Raw genomic sequence first — 19,846 nt, 5'->3', positions numbered from 1 at the left:
TGGCTGGCATGTAGTGCTGGGGGATTGAACCGCGGTCCCTGTGCTTTGCTAAGCTTGTTCTAAGTAGGTGCTTTAGACCACTGAGCCATCTCACCAGCTCAACATTTACATCTTTAATCCTTTTTAACCAAACCAAAGCTGATTTGGTGTGTGGTGTAAGATAAAGGTCCAGGGCCTTTTTTTTTTTTGAGATGGGCTCACTGTGTAGTTCTGCTGGCCTTGCTCAGTTGCCCAAGTTGAGTTTTGATTTATAGTTCTTCCTGTGTCAGCCTTCTAGAGTACTGGAGTTACAGGCTCATATCACCACTTCTGGCTTTTGTTTTCCTTTTCTAGTACTTCTAGAATTATATACTGTTTGTGGGGCTGGTGAGATAGCTCAGTGGTTTTGAGTGCCTGTTGAGGCAAGCTTAGGCGGGCACAGGGGACCATGGTTCAATCCCCAGCACCACATGCCATGACAGCCCTGCCCTCAGGGCAGGCTGCGCTGGGCAGGAAAAAAAATTATATACTGTATGTTTCTAGTTACAAATTATCTAAAGTGTAATTCAGTGATAAAACTGAGGAGCACTACTGCTTTGTCATTGGGAACATGAACTAATAGAACCATTATGGGAAACAGTATAGAGATTTCTCGAAGAACTAAAATTAGAAATTCTGTGTGATTCAGTGATTCCCCTTTTAGATATTTTCCCCAGAGAGCTACTGATATACCGTGGTGATGCATGCATACCATAATTCATTATAACTGAATCCTGGAAGCAGCCTATATGCCCTCCAGCAGATAAATGGATAAAAAAATGTAGCTATACCTAATAGACTGCTACCCATTTATAAAGAAGGATACATTCAAGGCATTTGTAGGGAAATGGTTGCATCTGGAAAATATAATGTTGAGTCAAATAAAGGAGACACGTAAGCTTAAATAGCATATGGTAGCTCTTATTTGGTTTTGTTGTTGTTGTTATTTTATTTTGGTTTTTTTTGTGGACCGGCGCTAGGTTTATTGGCACTGCCTCTAGAAGAAGGTATTGGGCCTCTTGGTGGTGAAGTGGGACTTGCGCTGGTGATGCAGGACCTGGTGGGGCAGCGGGAACTTGATCTTGGAGTCGGGAAACTGCTTGACAGCCAGCTGGCGGCACTTGCTGGCTGTGATCTCTTCCACCTTCATGATCTGGATGGAGTGGGCGCGGGTTTGGTGCCGGGCGCCCATGTCCCAGTAGCACTGGGCGACGGCGCCTGCTGCAGTCAGGTCCTGGTACTCCCAGTACATGTTGTGGGTGCCACTGCGGGAGTCACTGCACAGCCAGATGCCAAACTTCTTTACCCGCAGTGGAGACTTCTCAAACACCTGCCTACAGTAGACGATCTCCCCTGAAGATTTGTTCCTTTTCTTCAGCTGTGACACGAAGTACCAGAAATGGGACTTGGCGACAACGTGATTGGGCGCAAAAATCCACATGTGGTGCAGAGGTGGCGTGTGGCACTTTGGGGTGGGTAGGCAGCGCTCCACTACCTTGTGTTCCCGGAGTGTGCCCGAGGCCTTCAAGGGACTCCCTTCTCACTTGCTGCCACCCACAAAAAGGAAGTTAGCTCTTATTTGAATAAGACAAAGTACAAATAAAAAGCATAGTAAAGGATGAATTAAAGAAAACAAGGAAAGGGACCTGGGAGACCATGGTGAGAGGAGAGGAGAGGGGAAGGGGAAGCAAGTAGAATTAAAGTATGCCATGTTGGGGAACCTGATAACATCAAGAATGTAAACGCATGTCATAAACATGAGCTAAGGATAGCAACAAGAGTGACAATGAGGAAAGAGGATTCAGAGGCAGAAGGAAAGTAAATAGGAAGAGGAGTTTTAAAAAAAGGAACAACTCCATGTGCCAGTTCCCCAAGATGAATGCAAACTTTATGTACTACAATCATGTACTAATAAAATAAAAGTAACTTAACCAATCATTCCCATGATCTTTTTCTAACTTAGGAGTAAAACAGGCTTGCCATGATTATTAAAGTCCTAATTGGGTTTGGTAGACGGTGGATTGATTCAAAAATTGCGAGATAGCCAGATGTAGTAGCACATGTTTGTAATTCTAGCATTCATGCAGGTGGATTTCAGGTTCAAGTCCAGCATCTTACTGATTTAGCAAGACCTTTATAAAAAGGGCTGGAATGTGGCTCAGTACAAAGACCATGTGTTCAGTTGTCAATACTTCCCTCAAAAGAATCATATATACAAGAGTTAAGGGCCATGAATGGGAAAGACAATTGTGAATACAAAATACTTCAGATTTATCCTGAAGCTAGAGTAAATCAATGTGATAAAATTGGTTCCACAGAACTGAAGGTAGTCTAAGAGAAGATGAGTAGGGAATCAGTTATATAGCAAAGGTAGTGCTTTGATTCTTCTTTGTGGATATCAGGGATTAAATCCAGATTCTGTGTACTGTGCTCTGTGCTATATTCTCTGCACCCCTCCCCCCACCCCCGACTTTGTTTTTTGAAGCAGAGTCTCACTGTGTAGTTCAGGCTAGCCTTGAACTCATTGTGTAGCCCAGGCTGCCCGCAAACTTGAAGTACTTTCCTCACCTTCCCAAGTCTTGGGGTTATTGGCTTCTTTCCCACCACTCCCCCCCCCCTTTTGGTGGAACTAGGGATTGAACTCAGGCCCTTGCTCTTGCCAGTGAAGCACTTATTCTGCTGAGCCATCTCCTAGGCCCTTTCACACCCCTTTTGAGACCAAGTCTCATTAAAGTTGGCTGAGTTGTCAAGGCTGGGTTTCAACTTGATTCTTGTGCCTCAGCCTCCTGGAGTGCTAGAATTACAGATGTGCTGCCACTATGCCCAGCTCAGAGGTGGCATTAGAATTCAGTGGACAAGGGCCTGGGGAGATGGCTCAGTAGAAAAAGCACTTGCCTGGCAAGTGCAAGGCCCTGAGTTCAATCCCCAGTTCCACATAAAAAAAAAAAAAAAAAAGAAAAAAAAAAAGAATGAATGAGTGGGGGCTGGGGAGATAGCTCAGTAGAATAAGCACTTGGCACTTGCATGGCAAGTGGAAGGGCCTGAGTTTAATCCCTGGTTAAGAAAAAAGTATGATTAAATGTAAATATGTCTCCAAACAGTGCTATTTAGTACATGGCTGTCTGTTATATTGTTGATGTTGTATATTTTATAATACCATAGTACTGTGCACAACAAGGACTGTCTTAAATGCTGTTTGTTGGTTGATTGGTTGGTACTGGGAACCTAACTCGGGACCTTGTGCTTGCCAGGAAGGCATTGTGCCACTGAGCTGTACCTGAAGCTCACTAGATACAGTTTTATTTTATTATTTTTTTAATTTTATTTTAGAGAGAGAGAGAGAGAGAGTGTGTGTGTGTGTGTGTGTGTGTGTGTGGCCAGCTCAGCCCACCAGGGGGCAAAATTGGCTGGCATGTGGTGCTGGGGGATTGAACTGTGGTCCCTGTGCTTTGCTAAGCTTGTTCTAAGTAGGTGCTTTAGACCACTGAGCCATCTTACCAGCCCAGTAGATGCAATTTTTTTTTTTAATGAGACAATAATAGATCTTTATTGATTTGGGGGGGTGAATAGATGCAATTTTAATGAAAGCTAATTCCAAAATATTGCTATGATTTACCATGCATCTGTTCATGAACCCCATTGAACCTATACTTGTTTATTTGAAGTCTTCTTGAGTTGCTTTCCATCACTGATTTCTAAGCTTGTTAAACACTGATTAGATTATGGCTATTGTTTTGGATGAAGTTAAGGTGGTCATAACATGATACATGAAGGATCATAAGAAAGTCAGTGTAATGGCTTTGATCATTTTCCAGAATCTTGGTTCATTTTATGTATTAAAAGAGATCTTTTAAAGGGTATGAAGATAGTTTTTTTTTTTTTTTGTTGTTGTTTGTTTTTTGTGGAACTGGGGATTGAACTCAGGCCCTTGGGCTTGCCAGGTAAGCGCTTATTCTACTGAGGCATCTCCTGGTATGAAGATAGTGTTAACCCATATTTATGTTTCCTTAGCCATCAACACCATAACATGCTGGCAACAACTGAGTCTTCTGAATCCAGCCCTTTAGCTTTGTCGCCATCAGAAGCTGGGGTCATAGCACTGTGTGAGGTGAAACCTGCTGAGCAGACTTGTACAGAAGAAAGAGATGTTGACCAAAATAGCAAATCACTGTAGGTATTTTACACGGTAGGATTTATTTTCAGAGTTTTGATAAAGTTCTTAAAACTTTTTTATTTTTTTTTTATACTGGTGCTGCTGGGGTTGGAGATTAATTTTGATAAGGTTCTGAAAACATTTTTGGTGATATTGCTAGGGATTAAACGCAGAACCTCACATATGCTAGTCTAACACTGTACCACTACCCTCCAGCCCTTGATAAATGTCCTTAAATGATAACAGTGCTATATTTAGGAAATAGATGGGACCATTAATATATTGACCATTCAATGTGTAATTATTTTTGTTTCGTTTTGGTTGGTTTTGGGTATATGTGTGTGTTAGAGACAGGGTCTCTGCAGTCCAAACTGGCCTTGAACACAGTATGTAGCTTGGATTGGCCTCCAACTCCCAAGTGACCCTCTTGCCTCAGCCTCCTGGGTGCTAGGATTGCAGGCATGTGCCAGCATACCAGACTGCATCATGTTTTATAGTATGCTGTTAGCACAGTACAAGGGATGGAGCTAAGTCTAGTTTTTGTGAGTGTTATCTATGATTTCCCCATACCATTTAATTTTGTGTAATTAAAAAAATATATTTTGGGGGCCAAGGAGATAGCTCAGTGGAATAAGCGCTTCCCTGGCAAGCACAAAAAACAAAAACAAAAGCAAACAAAAAAAATCTCATTGTTTTAAGGTACTATCATTAATACACTAAAATCAAATTATCACCCTCAATGATAAATCTCTTTTGCTTATCTATATAAAATGTTTATTTAAAATATTTCTTTTTTTTTTTCTTTTTTTTTTTTTTTTTGTGGAACTGGGTATTAAACTCAGGCCCTTGTGCTTGCCAGGCAAGCTCTTATTCTACTGAGTTATCTCCTGGCCCCTAAAATTTTTTTTTTTTTTAAACATTTATTTATTTATTTTTGTGTGTGTGTGTGTGTGTGTGTGTGTGTGGCCAGCTCAGCCCACCAGGGGGCGCGGCTGGCTGGCATGTGGTGCTGGGGGATTGTGCTTTTCCAAGCTTGTTCCAAATAGGTGCTTTAGACCACTGAGCCATCTCTCCAGCCCTAGCAAAGTGTTTTTAATTACTGATCCTGAATATTATATTTTTAGTACATAGCAGAATAAGTTAGTCTCTTTTGGTTGTTTTGCTGCCTTTATAGGTAAAGAAGCTTTAAAAGTTCTTTCTGATTCCAAGTGAGTAATTTTATTTTATTTTAAAGAGAAAAAAACTTAAAATTTCAAAATAAGATAATAGGATGGTAACAATGGTTAATACATTGCTTATTATCTTTATATTAGTAATCCCAGCCCTCAGGAGGCTAAGGCAAGGGGATCACTTGAGTCTGAGGCCAGCTTGGGCTACGTAGTGAATTCAAGGCTAACCTGAAATACCCAGACAGGAAAGAAATTGAGTGGGTTATTGTAGAATGTTTTAGAATTTGATTTGAATATGACTGTATACTGTTTCCAATTTAAATAATACTAATCTTTTAGGGAAGCTGATCAAGCAGAAAATGTTAAACTGGTGGTGAGAGGTCGACTCCAGCGACCTAAACCCAATCTGTCAAGGGCAGTTGGGAAGAAATCAACTCTTTCACAAGGCAAAGCAGATGCACAGAGTGACAGTTCACATTCAGAAACCTCTACTGAGAAGGTATGGTGGACGAGACATTGTGAAAATTAAAATTATAAAAGTCTTCCAGATAGTTGGGAATAGAAATACTTACCTTATAGCTACAAACTGTTGTCACAGGCATTACAACATAAGAACTCACACAGTAACATTAGATTTGTTCCTATCTTGCTAATCTCCTATTTGTAAATTTCTTAAAGAACTCAGACAAGAGCTGGGGAGATAGCTCAGTATGATAAGCACTTGCCTGGCAAGCACAAAGTCCTGAATTCAATCCCCAGTACCGCAAAAAAAAAAAAAAAAAAAAAAAGAACTCAGACATACCACTTGAAAAACCCTTCAAGTTTTTAGTGATGAATCTCTTTTGCTTACTTATATGAAATGTTTATTTAAAATATTTCTTAAACCAGTTATACATTAAATTTTACCCACAATCCTTTAAACATATACATTGTTTTGTTTGCATTGTCAAAAAGAAAGGCCAAGCTTTTGTAATCCCATCACTAAGGAGGCTGAGACAAGAGCATTACATGTTTGAGGCCAGCCTGGGATACATAGGGAGATCAAAGCCAGCATAAGGTCCATAGCAAGAACTCATGGTGATCCTCCTGTCTCAGCCTCTTGAGTGCTGGAGTCACAGGTATGCACTATCATGCCTGGCTTATATATTTATAACTAACAAAATTATTTTAAGCAGATCACTTTTCAAAATGGTGCTCAGCTGTTTTTCTTTTTATAGTTTTTTTCATTTTTTATGTGAATATCTTATTTTCTTTTTTTGTAGTATTTGTGTTTGAATTTAGGTGCCTCATGCATGCCTGAGTTGTATATTTCAGGCTGGCTTTGAACTCAGAAGTGTTTAGTCTGCCAAGTGCTGGGATTACAGGCATGTGTCACTATGCCTGGCTCTTGTTGTATGTTTTATAATTTAGCACTATGATCTTGTAGATCATTCTAGAAAAATCACTCAATTTTTCATTCTAGAAAAATTGGAAAATATAGTTTGATTTAAAAGTAAAAAATCGGGGCTGGGGAGATGGCTCAGTGGAATAAGCTCTTCTCTGGCAAGTGCAAGGGCCTGAGTTCAATCCCCAGTTCTGCAAAAAAATAAAAAAAAATAAAAAAACATAAAAGTAAAAAATTATTTGTAATTTCATTACCCAGATTTTTTTTTTCTTTTCACATTTACTCTTTCAGAGTTTCTTTTCTTGTCTTGTCTTTTTCTCTGTGATACCAGATATCAAACCTATGGCCTTATATGCTGACTGAACTCTGTACCATACAGCTGTATCCCTCTAGGTTTTCTTTTTTCTCTTTTTGCATTTTTTTTTTTTTTTTGTATCAGGGATCAAACTTGGGACCCAGACAGGCACTTACATCTCTGAGCCCCAGTATGGGAGATTTAATCCTGGGGCACTGAACTCTATCCCCAGCTCTTTTTGTTTTGGGACACGTTCTTGCTACATTGCCCAGTTTGGGCTTGAATATGATCATCTTGCCTTAGCCTCCCAAGCAGCTGGGATTATAGATATGTGCTGCTGTGCCCTGCTTGTCTAGGCTTTCTTTTAAAAGTCTGTGTAGTGAAGGTTTATATCCTTTTGTACTTGACATTTTATAAATATTTTTCCATGTTTTTATACGTCTTTTGAAAACATGATTTTAATGGATATTCTATCATTGGGGTATAACGATTTGTTTAATCATTTCTTTATTATTGAAAAATATGTCTTTACAGTATTTGTTTCGATTACTTTTCTTTCATTGCTGAGACAAAATACCTGGTGCTGTTGACCAGTGTATAAGATCATTTGTCGTCCCCCCCCCCCCCATAACGGGGATTGAACTCAGGACCCTGCTCTTGGCCAGGCAGGCGCTTATTCTACTGATCAGTCTCCCTGGCCCTAGGTCATTTGTTTTTAATATTCTCATCTGCATTTAGGATTTATGGATAACTCTTAGGAGTGCAAAAAATTAAGTTTTATTAATTCTTATTTGATCATTGCAAAGTTCAAACTTTTTTTTTGGTGCAATTAAATGCAAGCAATTAAATTTTCAGAATCATGTGGAAAAGGATAATATGAATACATTTGACATTGGACGAATGGAGAATACAGAAAAAGAGAGCCCAGAAACTGAAATTATGTCTAAGTAAGTATTTAGGAAGTACTGTAGTAAGTTCTAATGATTACAGTTGTTTTCTATTTAATAACATTTCAATTTTCTTTTTAGATAGTGTACTCTTGAGACTATTTTCAACTATAAATGATGTTGAAACATTTCAGTAGCCTCAATATTTATTTATTTATTATTTATTTGTGTGTGTGTGTGTGTGTGTGTGTGTGGCCAGTTCAGCCCACCAGGGGGCGGGGCTGGCTGGCATGTGGTGCTGGGGGATTGAACCATGGTCCTTGTGCTTTGCTAAGCTTGTTCTAAGTAGGTGCTTTAGACCACTGAGCTATCTCACCAACCTCCACCGCCCTTCACTTTAATAATAAGACTTTGTTAACATGTCTTTATCATTAACAAAATCTTGCCAGGCATTGTGGCATATGCCTGTAACCCCAGCACTCAGGAAGCTGAGACAGAAGGTTTGACAAACGAATTAGAGGCCAGTCTAAACAATAAGATGTGCTGTGTGGGGGCTGGCCAGATAGCTCAGCGGATTAAAGCACTTGCTTAGGCAGACAGGGACCTGGGTTCAATCCCCTGGCTTTCCTGCCCGCCCCTCCCAGGGCATGCTGAGACAGTGACTGAGACAGGGTGTGGTGGTGCGCGCCTGTAATCCCACCATTTGGGAGGTTGAAAACAGGAGGATCAGGACAAGTCTGAGCTCCGTAGTGAGACCCTGTAGATCTTTAAAAAAAAAAAAAAAGGTGCTATGTGAATTTTTTTTTTTTTTTTTCTGGTAGAGTAACTGGTTAAGATATATGTTCCTGGGCCCAGTGTGATGGTGTACATCTGTAATCCCAGTACTTAGAGGTTTTTTTTTTTGTGTGTGTAACCGGGGATTGAACTCAGGCTCTTGTGCTTGCCAAGGAAGCGCTTATTCCACTGAGCCATCTCCCTGGCCCCTGTAATCCCAGTACTTAGAGAAGCTGAATTAAGAGGGTTGCAAGCTTGAGCTTGTCCTTGGCAATTTAGCTCATTCTAGAGGCCCTATCTCAAAAAATAAGGTGTGTTTCTGATAAGGTACATTTATAATAAGGGTTTTCAAAAGGGAATACTTGATGTGGTGCAGTCTAATCCCAGTTTTATGCTGACCAGTAGATCTGTACTGTCCCAGTGACTGCCATTTACGTTATATCTTGTGCTGAGGCCCTCGAAGTTACACATTCTACAGTATTATTCTGAATGAAGACTAATAGTCTTATATCATTTGCAGATACAGATTTTTCAGCTTTGTGATGAAGTTTTGAATTAAAAATACAATTTACGGTCAGGCTTCCAGGGCTGCAGCTGTTTGAAAGAGTAGGATACAGGTATATGTTTGATGGTGTTCTTGAAGGTACTTGTGTCTTATATTCAAATGGGTTATTTATTCACATCAGGGAAAAAGAAATACTGAAAAAATAAGTAGATTTATAAATTGAGAATAAACATTGAATTTGTGGTTCCTTTGTGGTTATTCTAGTTTAAGTGGAAAAACTCATCTCCTGGATAATCAACCAAAGGCTCCTAGACCTGCCCGATCAGTGAGGGGCCGATTGCAAAGACCAAAGCCGAATGTAGGAAATGCTGCAGAAAGAAAGGAAACAGTCACCCGCCAGGAGCAAGGAGGGGCTGGTGGAGATCAGAACGTGAGTGGGTCCTGTGTTGACAAAGATGTGAGTATTTTGATTGTTCTTAAATTTTGTTAAACAAGTACATAAGCCTTAAATAAATTTCTCATTCCTTTTAAAAACAGCATGGCTGCATAATTTGTGTATGGTACATTATTTATTAAATTTATGGCCAAAATCTCTTAGCCAGCAGTACTTGCTAAGCATTTAGGCATTTTACAGTTAGAGTATTTACAGGATTGCTAAGTTGTTTTTACCTTACCTCATAGTCGCACTTGCTTTTCCTTGCCCCTCCGTGAATATTTGTTTTGTTGTTGTTTTTTGAGACAAGGTCTCCTGTGTACTGGCCTTGAACTTGCTATGTAGCCAAGGATGGCCTCACAGTTGTGACAATTCTCCCATTACACGCATGTACCACTATGCTCAGCTCTTCAGTGAATATTTGAATGACTTTTTCCTTTTTAAAAGATAGTTAAATGTTAAATGCTTCTCACAAAAATATAGTTTCAAGAACAAAGGTCATGAATTTTAGATTATATACATAGGTTTTGTGAAAAGGTTAAAGTTGGCATGTTTTGAGCTTGTGTTTTATCTGTTATGAGTCCTATGTGTGTGATATAGTTGTACCAATCAGAAGAAATCCAAAGGGCATCTTCTGTCTGATGACCCTGGGATGCCACTAGCTCTATGATTGGGCCTCAAAGAGTAGGATTGAGATAGGTGAAAGGGCACCTTCAGAAATTTTCTGAGATACCTAAAACAACACCCTACCAAGAAACAAGCCATTAATTAAAAAGCATCCTTTCAGTATCATTTTATAGTTTTGAGGTCTGACCAGATAGCTCAGTACATTAAAGTGCCTGCTTAAGCAGACACAGGGACTGGGGTTCGATCCCCTGTTTGCTGTGTCAGCCCTGTCCTTGGGGTATGCTGAGTGGGTGACTGAGGTTGGGTGTGGTGGCGTGCACCTGTAAAATAATTTTCAAATTACTGTTTTCATTATACTCAAGTCAAAATTTGCAATGAAATTTTTTTTTTCCATCTTTGACTGATGTTCATTCCCTTTATTTATTTATTTTTATTTATTTATTTATTTATTTATTTTTTGCTAATTTTTTCCCCATAATGTTATTTTTTTTTCCCAAAATTTTATTGATAAACAATGAGACAGTTTCAAATCAAATCGGAAGTACAGTTTCAACAAATAACACACTGCATATATTCTTCTTAGTGGTTGATTACTGTACAAGATGCGGACTTGAGATCCTGTTTACAAACACCATTAGAACAAATCATTCTATTCATTAAGAGAATGCAACTATATATCTATCCTAACCACTTTGAATACACAGATACAAAATGGACATTCATCTGTATACCCTATTTTTTCTAAGTTCCGTTATTGAATATTATAGGTGTGTAAACTCAGCAAAATATTCTAAAAGAGTCCAGTAGACCATAATACCCTTGGGTCTTCTGTTTTGCAATGAAATTTTTAAAAATTGTGTACTTCTTGTGAAACCTGAAAGATTAAAAAAATTTGTTTTAAAGGTACCTCAACGGATGGAAGATCAATCATGTAAAAATTTGGAATGTGAAGATCTCATAAAACAACCCGAGAGAAAATACACTTCTTTTCAAAATGTGCAGCCAGATGAGTGCAGGGCACTTAATAAATGTCTAAGGTAAGCATCACTGGATTGACTGTAACTTTTGAATGTTTGTATATAGACTGTTGGAACTCATTTTGTTAGTGAAAGTGGTTTTGGCTCCTGAGTGGCCCTCATCAGAATTTTCTTTCTTTCATGGGCCATCAGCTTCCGATCTGACATTTGACTCTTTCCTGTGTTTGGTTATTTCAGGAGTTGTTGTCATTAGGCACTGAGAGAGGCAGGTACTGTTATTTATTTATTTATTTATTTATTTTTGTGGAACCGGGGATTGAACTCAGGCCCTTGTGCTTGCCAGGGAAGCGCTTATTCCACTGAGCCACCTCCCTGGCCCCAGGTACTGTTATTTAACTTTAGTCATCTCTGCAAAAAAAAAAAAAAAAAAAAAAAAGTAAAAACAGTCAGCTATTACAAATAATACACAATTCTTTATTTTTATTAGCTTCTGTCTTTTTAAATTATATTTTTTTTTATTTTTTGGCGGAACTGGGTATTGAACTCAGACCCTTGCGCTTGCCAGGGAAGTGATTATTCTGCTGAGCCATCTCCCTGGCCCTAAAAGTTTAATTGACACAGTAGTGATGTTTTTGGGACATAGTTGTGACATTTCAGTACATGTATATAATGTGTTATGATCAGATCTGCATAATTGACAAATCTATTACTGCATATACTTAGCATTTGTGTTGGAAATATCCTCCAAATTTTCCTACTAGCTATTTTAAAATACTTTACTAATTGTGGTTAACCATAGTTCTGCTGCAGTATAGAACATAAATTATTTCTCTTACCCAGTTATCTTCTGCCTGCTGAAGTTGGACTTTTCTTTTGATTGTTTCCTTTGCTGTGACATTGTCACCAGACAGGATCTGTTGAAGTCCTTAACATAGAAAAGGGGTCTCTAAGCCTGCCCAAAGCAGTTTGTTTACTCCCATTTGCAAAAAAAGAATTTTTAAGACCCTTCAATAAAAGGCATGAAGAAATCTAGTAGGCAGAAATTCAAGAACACACTCAAAGAAAAGAGTATACCCCCTTGTGTGGAGCCATGTGTGCCTCCTAATAAATCTTCAACGCTGCTGCTATAAATGTATATATGTGTGCACATGTGTGTATTCGTTCATCCTGATGTGTTTAATTTGATCTAGCTTTTGCCCAATATTAATGAATGTCTTAACCATTAAGAGCTTCATTTGTTTCATATCATTTTTTTTTTGTCTTTCGTAATGAATAAACAAAGCTGAATTCTGTTTTTCTGGAGAACAAAGTGCTTGTTCTAGATAGTGGTTGATTACATATCCAGTGGCATTCAGCAAAATATTGTGTGTTTAATATGTCATTTTGTTTTTGTTTCATGTACTCATAAACACTTAGAGAAATTTTTTTTTTTTTTTTTTTTTTTTTTTTTCTTTTCCTTCACACAGGATCTTTTTTTTCTTTTGGTGGAACCGGGGATTGAACTCAGGCCCTTGTGCTTGCCAGGGAAGCGCTTATTCCACTGAATCATCTCCCCGGCCCTAGAGAAATATTTGTGCAAGAAATTTTGTTTTAAATTGTTTTTTAAGTGTGGAGGAGGTGTGGTGGCATATCCCTATAATCCCAGCATTTTGAGGCTAAGGGGTTTGAGGCTACCCTGGGCTACAAAGTAAGTTTCAGGCCAGTCTGGAGTACATTGACTGTCTCAAGAAGCAAACAACCTCCTCCACCCCCCCCCCCAAAAAAAAAAAAACCCAAAACTGTGGTATACCAATGTAGTTCTTAGTGCCAAGACTTTCTTTTTCAGAGCATACCTCTGTGTGACTATGGGAGACGGCCAAGTCTGTTCTGGCATGGTATATGTTCAGGGAAAAGGTGGTAGGAGCAAAGGGGTCAAAGTGGTAGGCACACTCTGACCTAGTGCTGGTGAGTGTACAGGAGACTAGCATTTGCATGGCCGCTCCAGGTGACAGTGAAACTTGTCAGGGCCATTAGCTGCTACTGTGTGAACTTAGCAGACATTTCCACATATATTGATACATGAATACATTTAGTTACTTTAATATTTCACTGTAATTAAGAAAATGGAACCTCCCCCAATTTTAAAATTTTACCCAGAGGTTTTTTTTTTTTTGTACAGGAGATTGAACCCAAGCTTTTGTGCTTTGTAAATAAGCACTCTTGTCACTGTGCTGTGACCCTACACATTTCATTTTATTTTACTTTTCTCTACTCTTTACTTTTGCTTCACCTTTATTGTTCTTTTACTTTGATTTTTATTTTACTTGACTACTTTAATTTTGTTTTATTGCTATGAAGTCCAGGCTGGCCTCAAACTTACTGTGTAGCCAAGGCTGGCTTCTCTTGCCATAGTCCTGCCTCAGCCTTCCCAGTGCTAGGACTACAAGCATGAACCACCACACCCAAGTTATTTTATTTTGAGACAAGGTCTCTCTTAGTGCCCTAGATGATCTCAAATTTGAGATCTTCCTGACTTCTTAGCCTTCTGAGTAGCTGGGATTACAGGCCTGTGCCACCTCACCTGGCTTGCTTACTAAATTTCTTCTCCCTTTCCCTCCCCTCCTCTTCCCTCTCTTCCCCTTACCCTTTTTATTTCCCTCTCTTTTCCCCTTCTCTGTATCTCCTTCCTGCTGAGGATTTAACCCAGACTCCTGTAAGGACATGTTCTACCACTGAACTCTCAGTCCTATAATTTCTTTTTACATTTTAAACTGGTGTTTTCTTTTTTTAAAACTGGTGTTTTCTTAACTACCATCTCTACAACTGGCAGTCAAATCAGACTAATTAAATCAGTGAAATCAGTTCTAAATCAAGAACTTGATTGTCTTTCTTATTTTTAATAGCATTCAAGAGGATAATGAAACGGATGTACTCAAACAAGTCCCAGTTCCAAGAACTCATTTTCAGAAACCAAAGCCAAATATAGTAAGAGGAATTGGAAGAAGAGGGATTACTTCAAAGGAAGAAATCCCAGAAGAAAGTCTTGTCTCGGGAAAAGGGACAGCAGCTGTGAGAGAACTCATGATACCAGAGGCATCACCAGGGAAGAAGCTTCCAGTGGTCACCACTGCTACTTCTAAAGAAATGCAGTCAGACTTAAGAGAAGCTGAAAGAGGAGATATTTCTTCCAGTGAGAATATACCAGAGGGGACTGATGTCACTGTGGAAGTGGAGAGAGGGTTGAAAGCAACTTCAAAGGATAGTTTAGTGGAAATGATTGATGTCAGTGTGGCAGTGGGGACTGTGGTGAAAGTGACTGAGATAGAGAGTCCCCCAAGGGAGAAGACACCAGAATTGATCGATCCCCCTGGGGAAATAGAGATTAATTTGGAGAAAAGCAGAAGGGAAATATTCCCACAGGAAAATGACCCAGAGGATGTTAAGCCTATAGGTGAAACAGAAATAAGGTTGCATAAAACTGAAAGAGAGATCTCCATAGAAGAGAGGATTTCAGAGATGATTGATGTCACTGAGGAAAGACAGACAGATTTGGAAGAAACTCAAAGAAAAGAAATACCTATCCCAGGAAAGGTCCCAAAGGAGGTCAAAACTATATGTGAAATGGAAACAGATTTAGGTGAAATGGAAACAGATTTAAGAGACATTGAAGGAGAAATTTCCCAAATGGAGAAAGTACTAATAGAGGTCAGTACTCAAAGGGAAAGGGAGATTGATTTGAAAGAAACTAGAAAAGGAGACATTTCCCCAATGGAGACAGTTTTAAGAAACATGACTGCCACTGAGGAGACAGAGGCAGATTTGAAAAAAACTGAAAGAGAAATTTCTTTGAGAGAGATAGGAGCTGAGGAGACTAGTAGTATTGAGGGAATGGTGGCAGATTTGGAAAAAACTGGAAACACAGACATTTCTCCAGGTGAAAACAAACTGGAGGTACCTACTACCTCAAGACAAACTGAGACAGATGGAATGCAGAAGAGAAGTGACTGCAGCACTGTGCCTTCCCTGGATGTGAATGTAGGTATTTTCTGTGTTTAAAAAAAGTGTAAATGTTTTCTGGGAAAAAAGTTACCAAATTCTATAATTTTTTTTCTTTTTAAATCTTTATTTATTAGTACATATTTGTTGTACATTGATTACATTCATCATAGGGAATTTGAAACTGTACCTAATATATCTTTTTTTTTTTTTTTTTTAATGCAGAGCCAGGGATTGAACTCAGGCCCTTGTGCTTGCCAGGGAAGAACTTATTCTACTGAACCATCTCCCCAGGCCCTAATATATCTTAATTCTTTTTTTCCATTCCCTCCCTTCCAACTCTTCTTCCTCTCCCATTTACAAAAGCTTTGTTTTCATTTTTTCTTCCGTTCTGTTTTTTTGTTTGTTTCTTTTTTCTGTCCTCACCCCTGCCCCCTTCCCATTACCATTTGAACATATTTTTCCTACTTCCACATATCTGTTCTCCATTATGCTCCTTTGGGTTTCTCACACAAGAGAAGCAATGTAATGCTTAAATTTATGTTTCTGATTTATTTCACTTAAGATTATAGTCTCGAGGTATATCTGTTTTCCCACAAATGACCTATGTTTATCTTTTTTTTATGACAGAGTACTGCTCCATTGTATATAACCACATTTTCTCTAGCCTTTGATGGGCACACAGACTGTTTGCAAGATTTAATTCTTACCAAATGTGCTACTATAAATGTGAATATGCATATATATCAGCATGGTATGATGCTTTTAACTCTTTCAGGAAAATACCAAGAAGGAGAATAGCTGAGTCAAATGGAACCTCTACTTTTAGTTTTTTTAAAGACTCTCCATACTTATTTCCCACAGTAGTTGTATCAGTTTACACTCCCAGCAACAGTGGAGAAGGATTCCTTTTTTTCCCACAGACTTGTCAGCATTTCTTATGGTTGATTTCTTGATGATAGCCTCTTTCTGGAGATGTTTTAATTTGCATCTGTTGAATGACCAGTGATGTTGAGCATTTCTTCATAAATTTGTTTTTAATTCTTCATCTGAGCAGCGTCTATCCAATAATTCCATAATTATTGCCCTTAAGTCCAGTAATACTTAAAATCACTAGAAATCTTTCCATCACTAAACTTTAAGAACTTGAAGAAACTACATTGTTTTAAAAAGTAACTTAAAATTTTTCTAATTATACAGACATTAGTGTCCCCCTGCCCATATAGTAATGGTGTCTTCACACTGAGCTACATTCCTAGCCCTTTTTAAAAAATTTTATTTATTTATGTGTGTGTGTGGGGGGGTGTGTGGGTGTGGGTGTGGGTGTGGGTGTGGGTGTGGGTGTGGCGCCAGCTCAACCCACCAGGGGGCGGGCTGGCTGGCATGTGGTGCTGGGGGATTGAACCACGGTCCCTGTGCTTTGCTAAGCTTGTTCTAAGTAGGTGCTTTAGACCACTGAGCCATCTCACCATCCCCCTGGCCCTTTTTAAAAAAATATTTTATTTTGAGACAGGATTTGGCCAGGGTTTTGCGAAATTGCTCAGACTGGGCTCAAACTTGCAAACTTCTTGTCTCAGCTGTCTAGAGTGTTAGCATTACAGGTATATGACACCATACCTGGCTGAAAAGCTAGTATTTTTTCCCAAGAGATTGACTTTATTTCCACTGTCACTTCCAATTGTTGATATAATCTTTTCTGACTATCCCAGTGTATATTTCTGCAGACTTTGTGGATAGTCTTGGTTTCTGGCCTCTAGCCGCTGGCTTCCCAGATCATCATTAGAGGTGGTGGAGTCCCCATACTTGGCCCTCTCCCTTTCTTTGGTTTACTAGGGCTGGTTGGAACACTGGGGGTGCTTTTTTCTTCAAATTATCTTAAAGGAGTCTTTGTGGCTTCCTTGTTTCCTTGGGCATCTTGCCCTTGAATTTAGGTGGTGAAGGAGCCCTTCTCTTTTCCCCCACATGGGTGCTTTGCCCTGCTCGTTCAGCATCTGCACTTGGTGTCAATGATACGAATTTAGGTGTGAAGGAGCCCTTTTCTTTTGTCTCATGAGGGTGCTCGGGCCTATTTGTTCAGCATCTCTCTTAGGTACTACTGGTTTTCAGGCCATCTTTCTCTATAAGAGCCTCCCAGTGGTCTAAAGCTACTATTTTTTTTTCCCCCATTTCTGTATTTGGTACAGGGTCTCACTATGCAGCTCAGACTCATAGTGATCCTCTGGTTTTCAGCCTCCCCAGTGCTGGGATTACAGGTGTGTGTCACCACACCCAGACTCAGTCTTCGGCTCAGTGGGTTCTGGGGGTGGGACTGGTGCTGGCACAGAAAGCTACTATTTTTAATAGCAGTCTGAAGTTACTCTTTCAGATAAAAGGAGTATAAGAAATTGGACTGAGTTTGTACTCACTTTAGTATGTGCGTAATACTGGAATCATTTCTCTTGGCAACATTTGTTCTCTATTTTTTTTTTTTTTTAAAGAGAGTTCAGAAATTTATTTTTATTTGTGTGTGTGTGTGTGTGGCCAGCTCAGCCCACCAGGGGGCGGGGTTGGCTGGCATGTGGTGCTGGGGGATCGAACCACGGTCCCTGTGCTTTGCTAAGCTTGTTCTAATTATGTGCTTTAGACCACTGAGCCATCTCACCAGCCCTGTTCTCTATTTTTTGCTCTGCTACAATTTATTAACTATTAAAAATTGCTTTTGTGCCTAGTGTGGTGGTGCTTGCCTATAATCCTAGCACTTGGGAAGCTGAGACAGGAGGATCACAAGCCATACTGAGCCTGGGCTATGAATCAAATTCAAGGCCTGAAATCAACCAAACAAAAACCAAAACTAAACAAAAAAGTTGCCTCTTTTGAAGTTTTCTTTTGTAACATTGTCACAGTCTCTTTTTCTGATTTTGAGTAAACAATGATATTTATGGTTTGGAAAAATCATAATACACATGTAAAAGGAAGACTTGTGAATTCTAGGTCTTAACTGTTGTTTGTTAATTTGGATTTTGTTTTGTTTTGTTTTTGAGGCATGGTATTGCTATATTTTTCAGGCTGGGTGGGCTTGAAAACACTTTATGAGGGCTGGCCAGATAGCTCAGTGGAGTAAAGTGCCTGCTTAGGCAGATGCAGGGACAGGGGTTTGATACCTGGTGTGCTGTGTTGTGTTGTGCCATGCTTTGCCGGCCAGGCCCTGCTCCTGGAGTGTGCTGAGACTGCGAACGACACTGGGTGTGGTGACATGTGCCTGTAATCCCAGCGCTTGGGAGGCTGAAGACAGGAGGATCAGTCCAATTCTGATCTGTGTAATGAGACCCTGTAGACCCTGTACTAAAAATACAAACAAAACAAAACCACTTTGTGACCTAGGATGGCCTTGAACTCATTCTCTTCATGCCTCAGCGTCCTGAGTGCAAGACATACACCATCACACTTGGCCCAACTTTCATTTAAAAATTAAGAAACAAACTTCTAAATATTTAGAGGCAAGTGTATAGTATACTGAGCTTTGCCTGAAATGTGTGAGATGCTGATGGTCTCTTTGTATATGCTGTCACTGTTTCTCCAGAATATTATCAGTGAAGTACAGCCGGTGGTGCACATATCCACGGAAGAAAGTATTTCTGAAAAGGAGCTGTCTGACCAGTTCTATTGTTTGAAGACTATTTCACAGAGTTCTCATCTTGGTAAAACAGAAGACCAGGGTATACAGCCTCCAGATGTTTCCAAGCACTTTTCAGATATTAATTTAAGGTACAAGTATATTGGTCTTTGTGCTCCCCACACCCCTTCTTCCTCTGAGGTACTGGGGATTGGATGCAGGACCTTCACACTAAACTACATCGCATCCCTTTTAATTTTCTTTCTGAGACAGGGTCTCACTAAGGTGCTCAGTTGCTCAGGCTCCTGCCTCAGCCTCCTAAAATGCTGGGATTATAGGCTTGTACCACTTGGTTGGAGGTTCTGTGCTTTTAAAGAAAAACCATATAGAAAGTTGTATTTGCTATTGTTTCTGTTCATGGTAGCCCACCCTTGCTGTAGGATAGCTATCTATTCTATTCTATTCTATTCTATTCTATTCTATTCTATTCTGTATCTGTATCTGTATCTGTATCTGTATCTGTATCTGTATCTGTATCTGTATCTGTATCTGTATCTGTATCTATCTTTTTCCTCACTCAGACTTTTTCTGCAGAGCCCTTTCTTTCCTTACCCTTCTGGGTTTTCTCCACTTGTCTTGTAAAAAGTGTGAAACTTAGTCACCATTCAAAAAGAAAGAAAGAGAAAGAAAAAGTTGTACTTGTGTGTCAAGTTACACTAAATGAGATTTCAAGGTGTAAGATACAAAAGGTATTGTTTTAGACATTCGGATAGTTTTGGGAAGACGGAGAGGACTGAGATTCCAATTGATTGTGAAAATTACTAACACATACAAAACTGTGTGGTATATGTTCTTGAATTGATATGGGCTTGACAGCCAGAGTTTGCTTTGTGCAGAGATGATGTGATTTCTGAGGTGTATACTTCATCTGTTGCCTCATGCTTTTCAGGATCTATCAAATATTTTCATTTCTTTTCCTGTTAAATGGAAATGATAATAACAGTACCTAATAGATAGCTTTAGTGTAAAAATTCTGTTCTTCAAAGGTATTTGAGAG

The 19,846-nt window shown here is 39.3% G+C and overlaps 1 protein-coding gene and 1 pseudogene across 4 annotated transcripts in view; one reads left to right on the top strand and one right to left on the bottom strand.

Moving 5' to 3' along the window:
* The window catches only part of Bdp1 (B double prime 1, subunit of RNA polymerase III transcription initiation factor IIIB), a 149,345-nt gene that overhangs the window by 75,747 nt on the left and 53,752 nt on the right, over positions 1-19,846 (top strand). For 3 of the 4 annotated variants that reach the window (XM_023703472.1, XM_023703387.1, XM_023703452.1), the window contains 7 exons: positions 4,030-4,188; positions 5,680-5,839; positions 7,875-7,966; positions 9,450-9,642; positions 11,149-11,282; positions 14,105-15,236; positions 18,757-18,941. In XM_023703472.1, the coding sequence (XP_023559240.1) occupies positions 4,030-4,188; positions 5,680-5,839; positions 7,875-7,966; positions 9,450-9,642; positions 11,149-11,282; positions 14,105-15,236; positions 18,757-18,941 (2,055 nt within the window). The remainder of the gene's footprint in view (positions 1-4,029; positions 4,189-5,679; positions 5,840-7,874; positions 7,967-9,449; positions 9,643-11,148; positions 11,283-14,104; positions 15,237-18,756; positions 18,942-19,846) is intronic. The other variant, XM_023703421.1, reaches the window with a different exon arrangement.
* On the bottom strand, positions 1,016-3,658 carry LOC101565011 (annotated as a pseudogene).

The sequence above is a fragment of the Octodon degus genome, unplaced genomic scaffold (assembly GCF_000260255.1).
Source record: "Octodon degus isolate 3935 unplaced genomic scaffold, OctDeg1.0 scaffold00001, whole genome shotgun sequence".
Classification (NCBI taxonomy): Eukaryota; Metazoa; Chordata; class Mammalia; order Rodentia; family Octodontidae; genus Octodon; species Octodon degus.
Note: the sequence above shows the minus strand (reverse complement) of the source record. Positions and strands in the feature narration are given on the sequence as shown.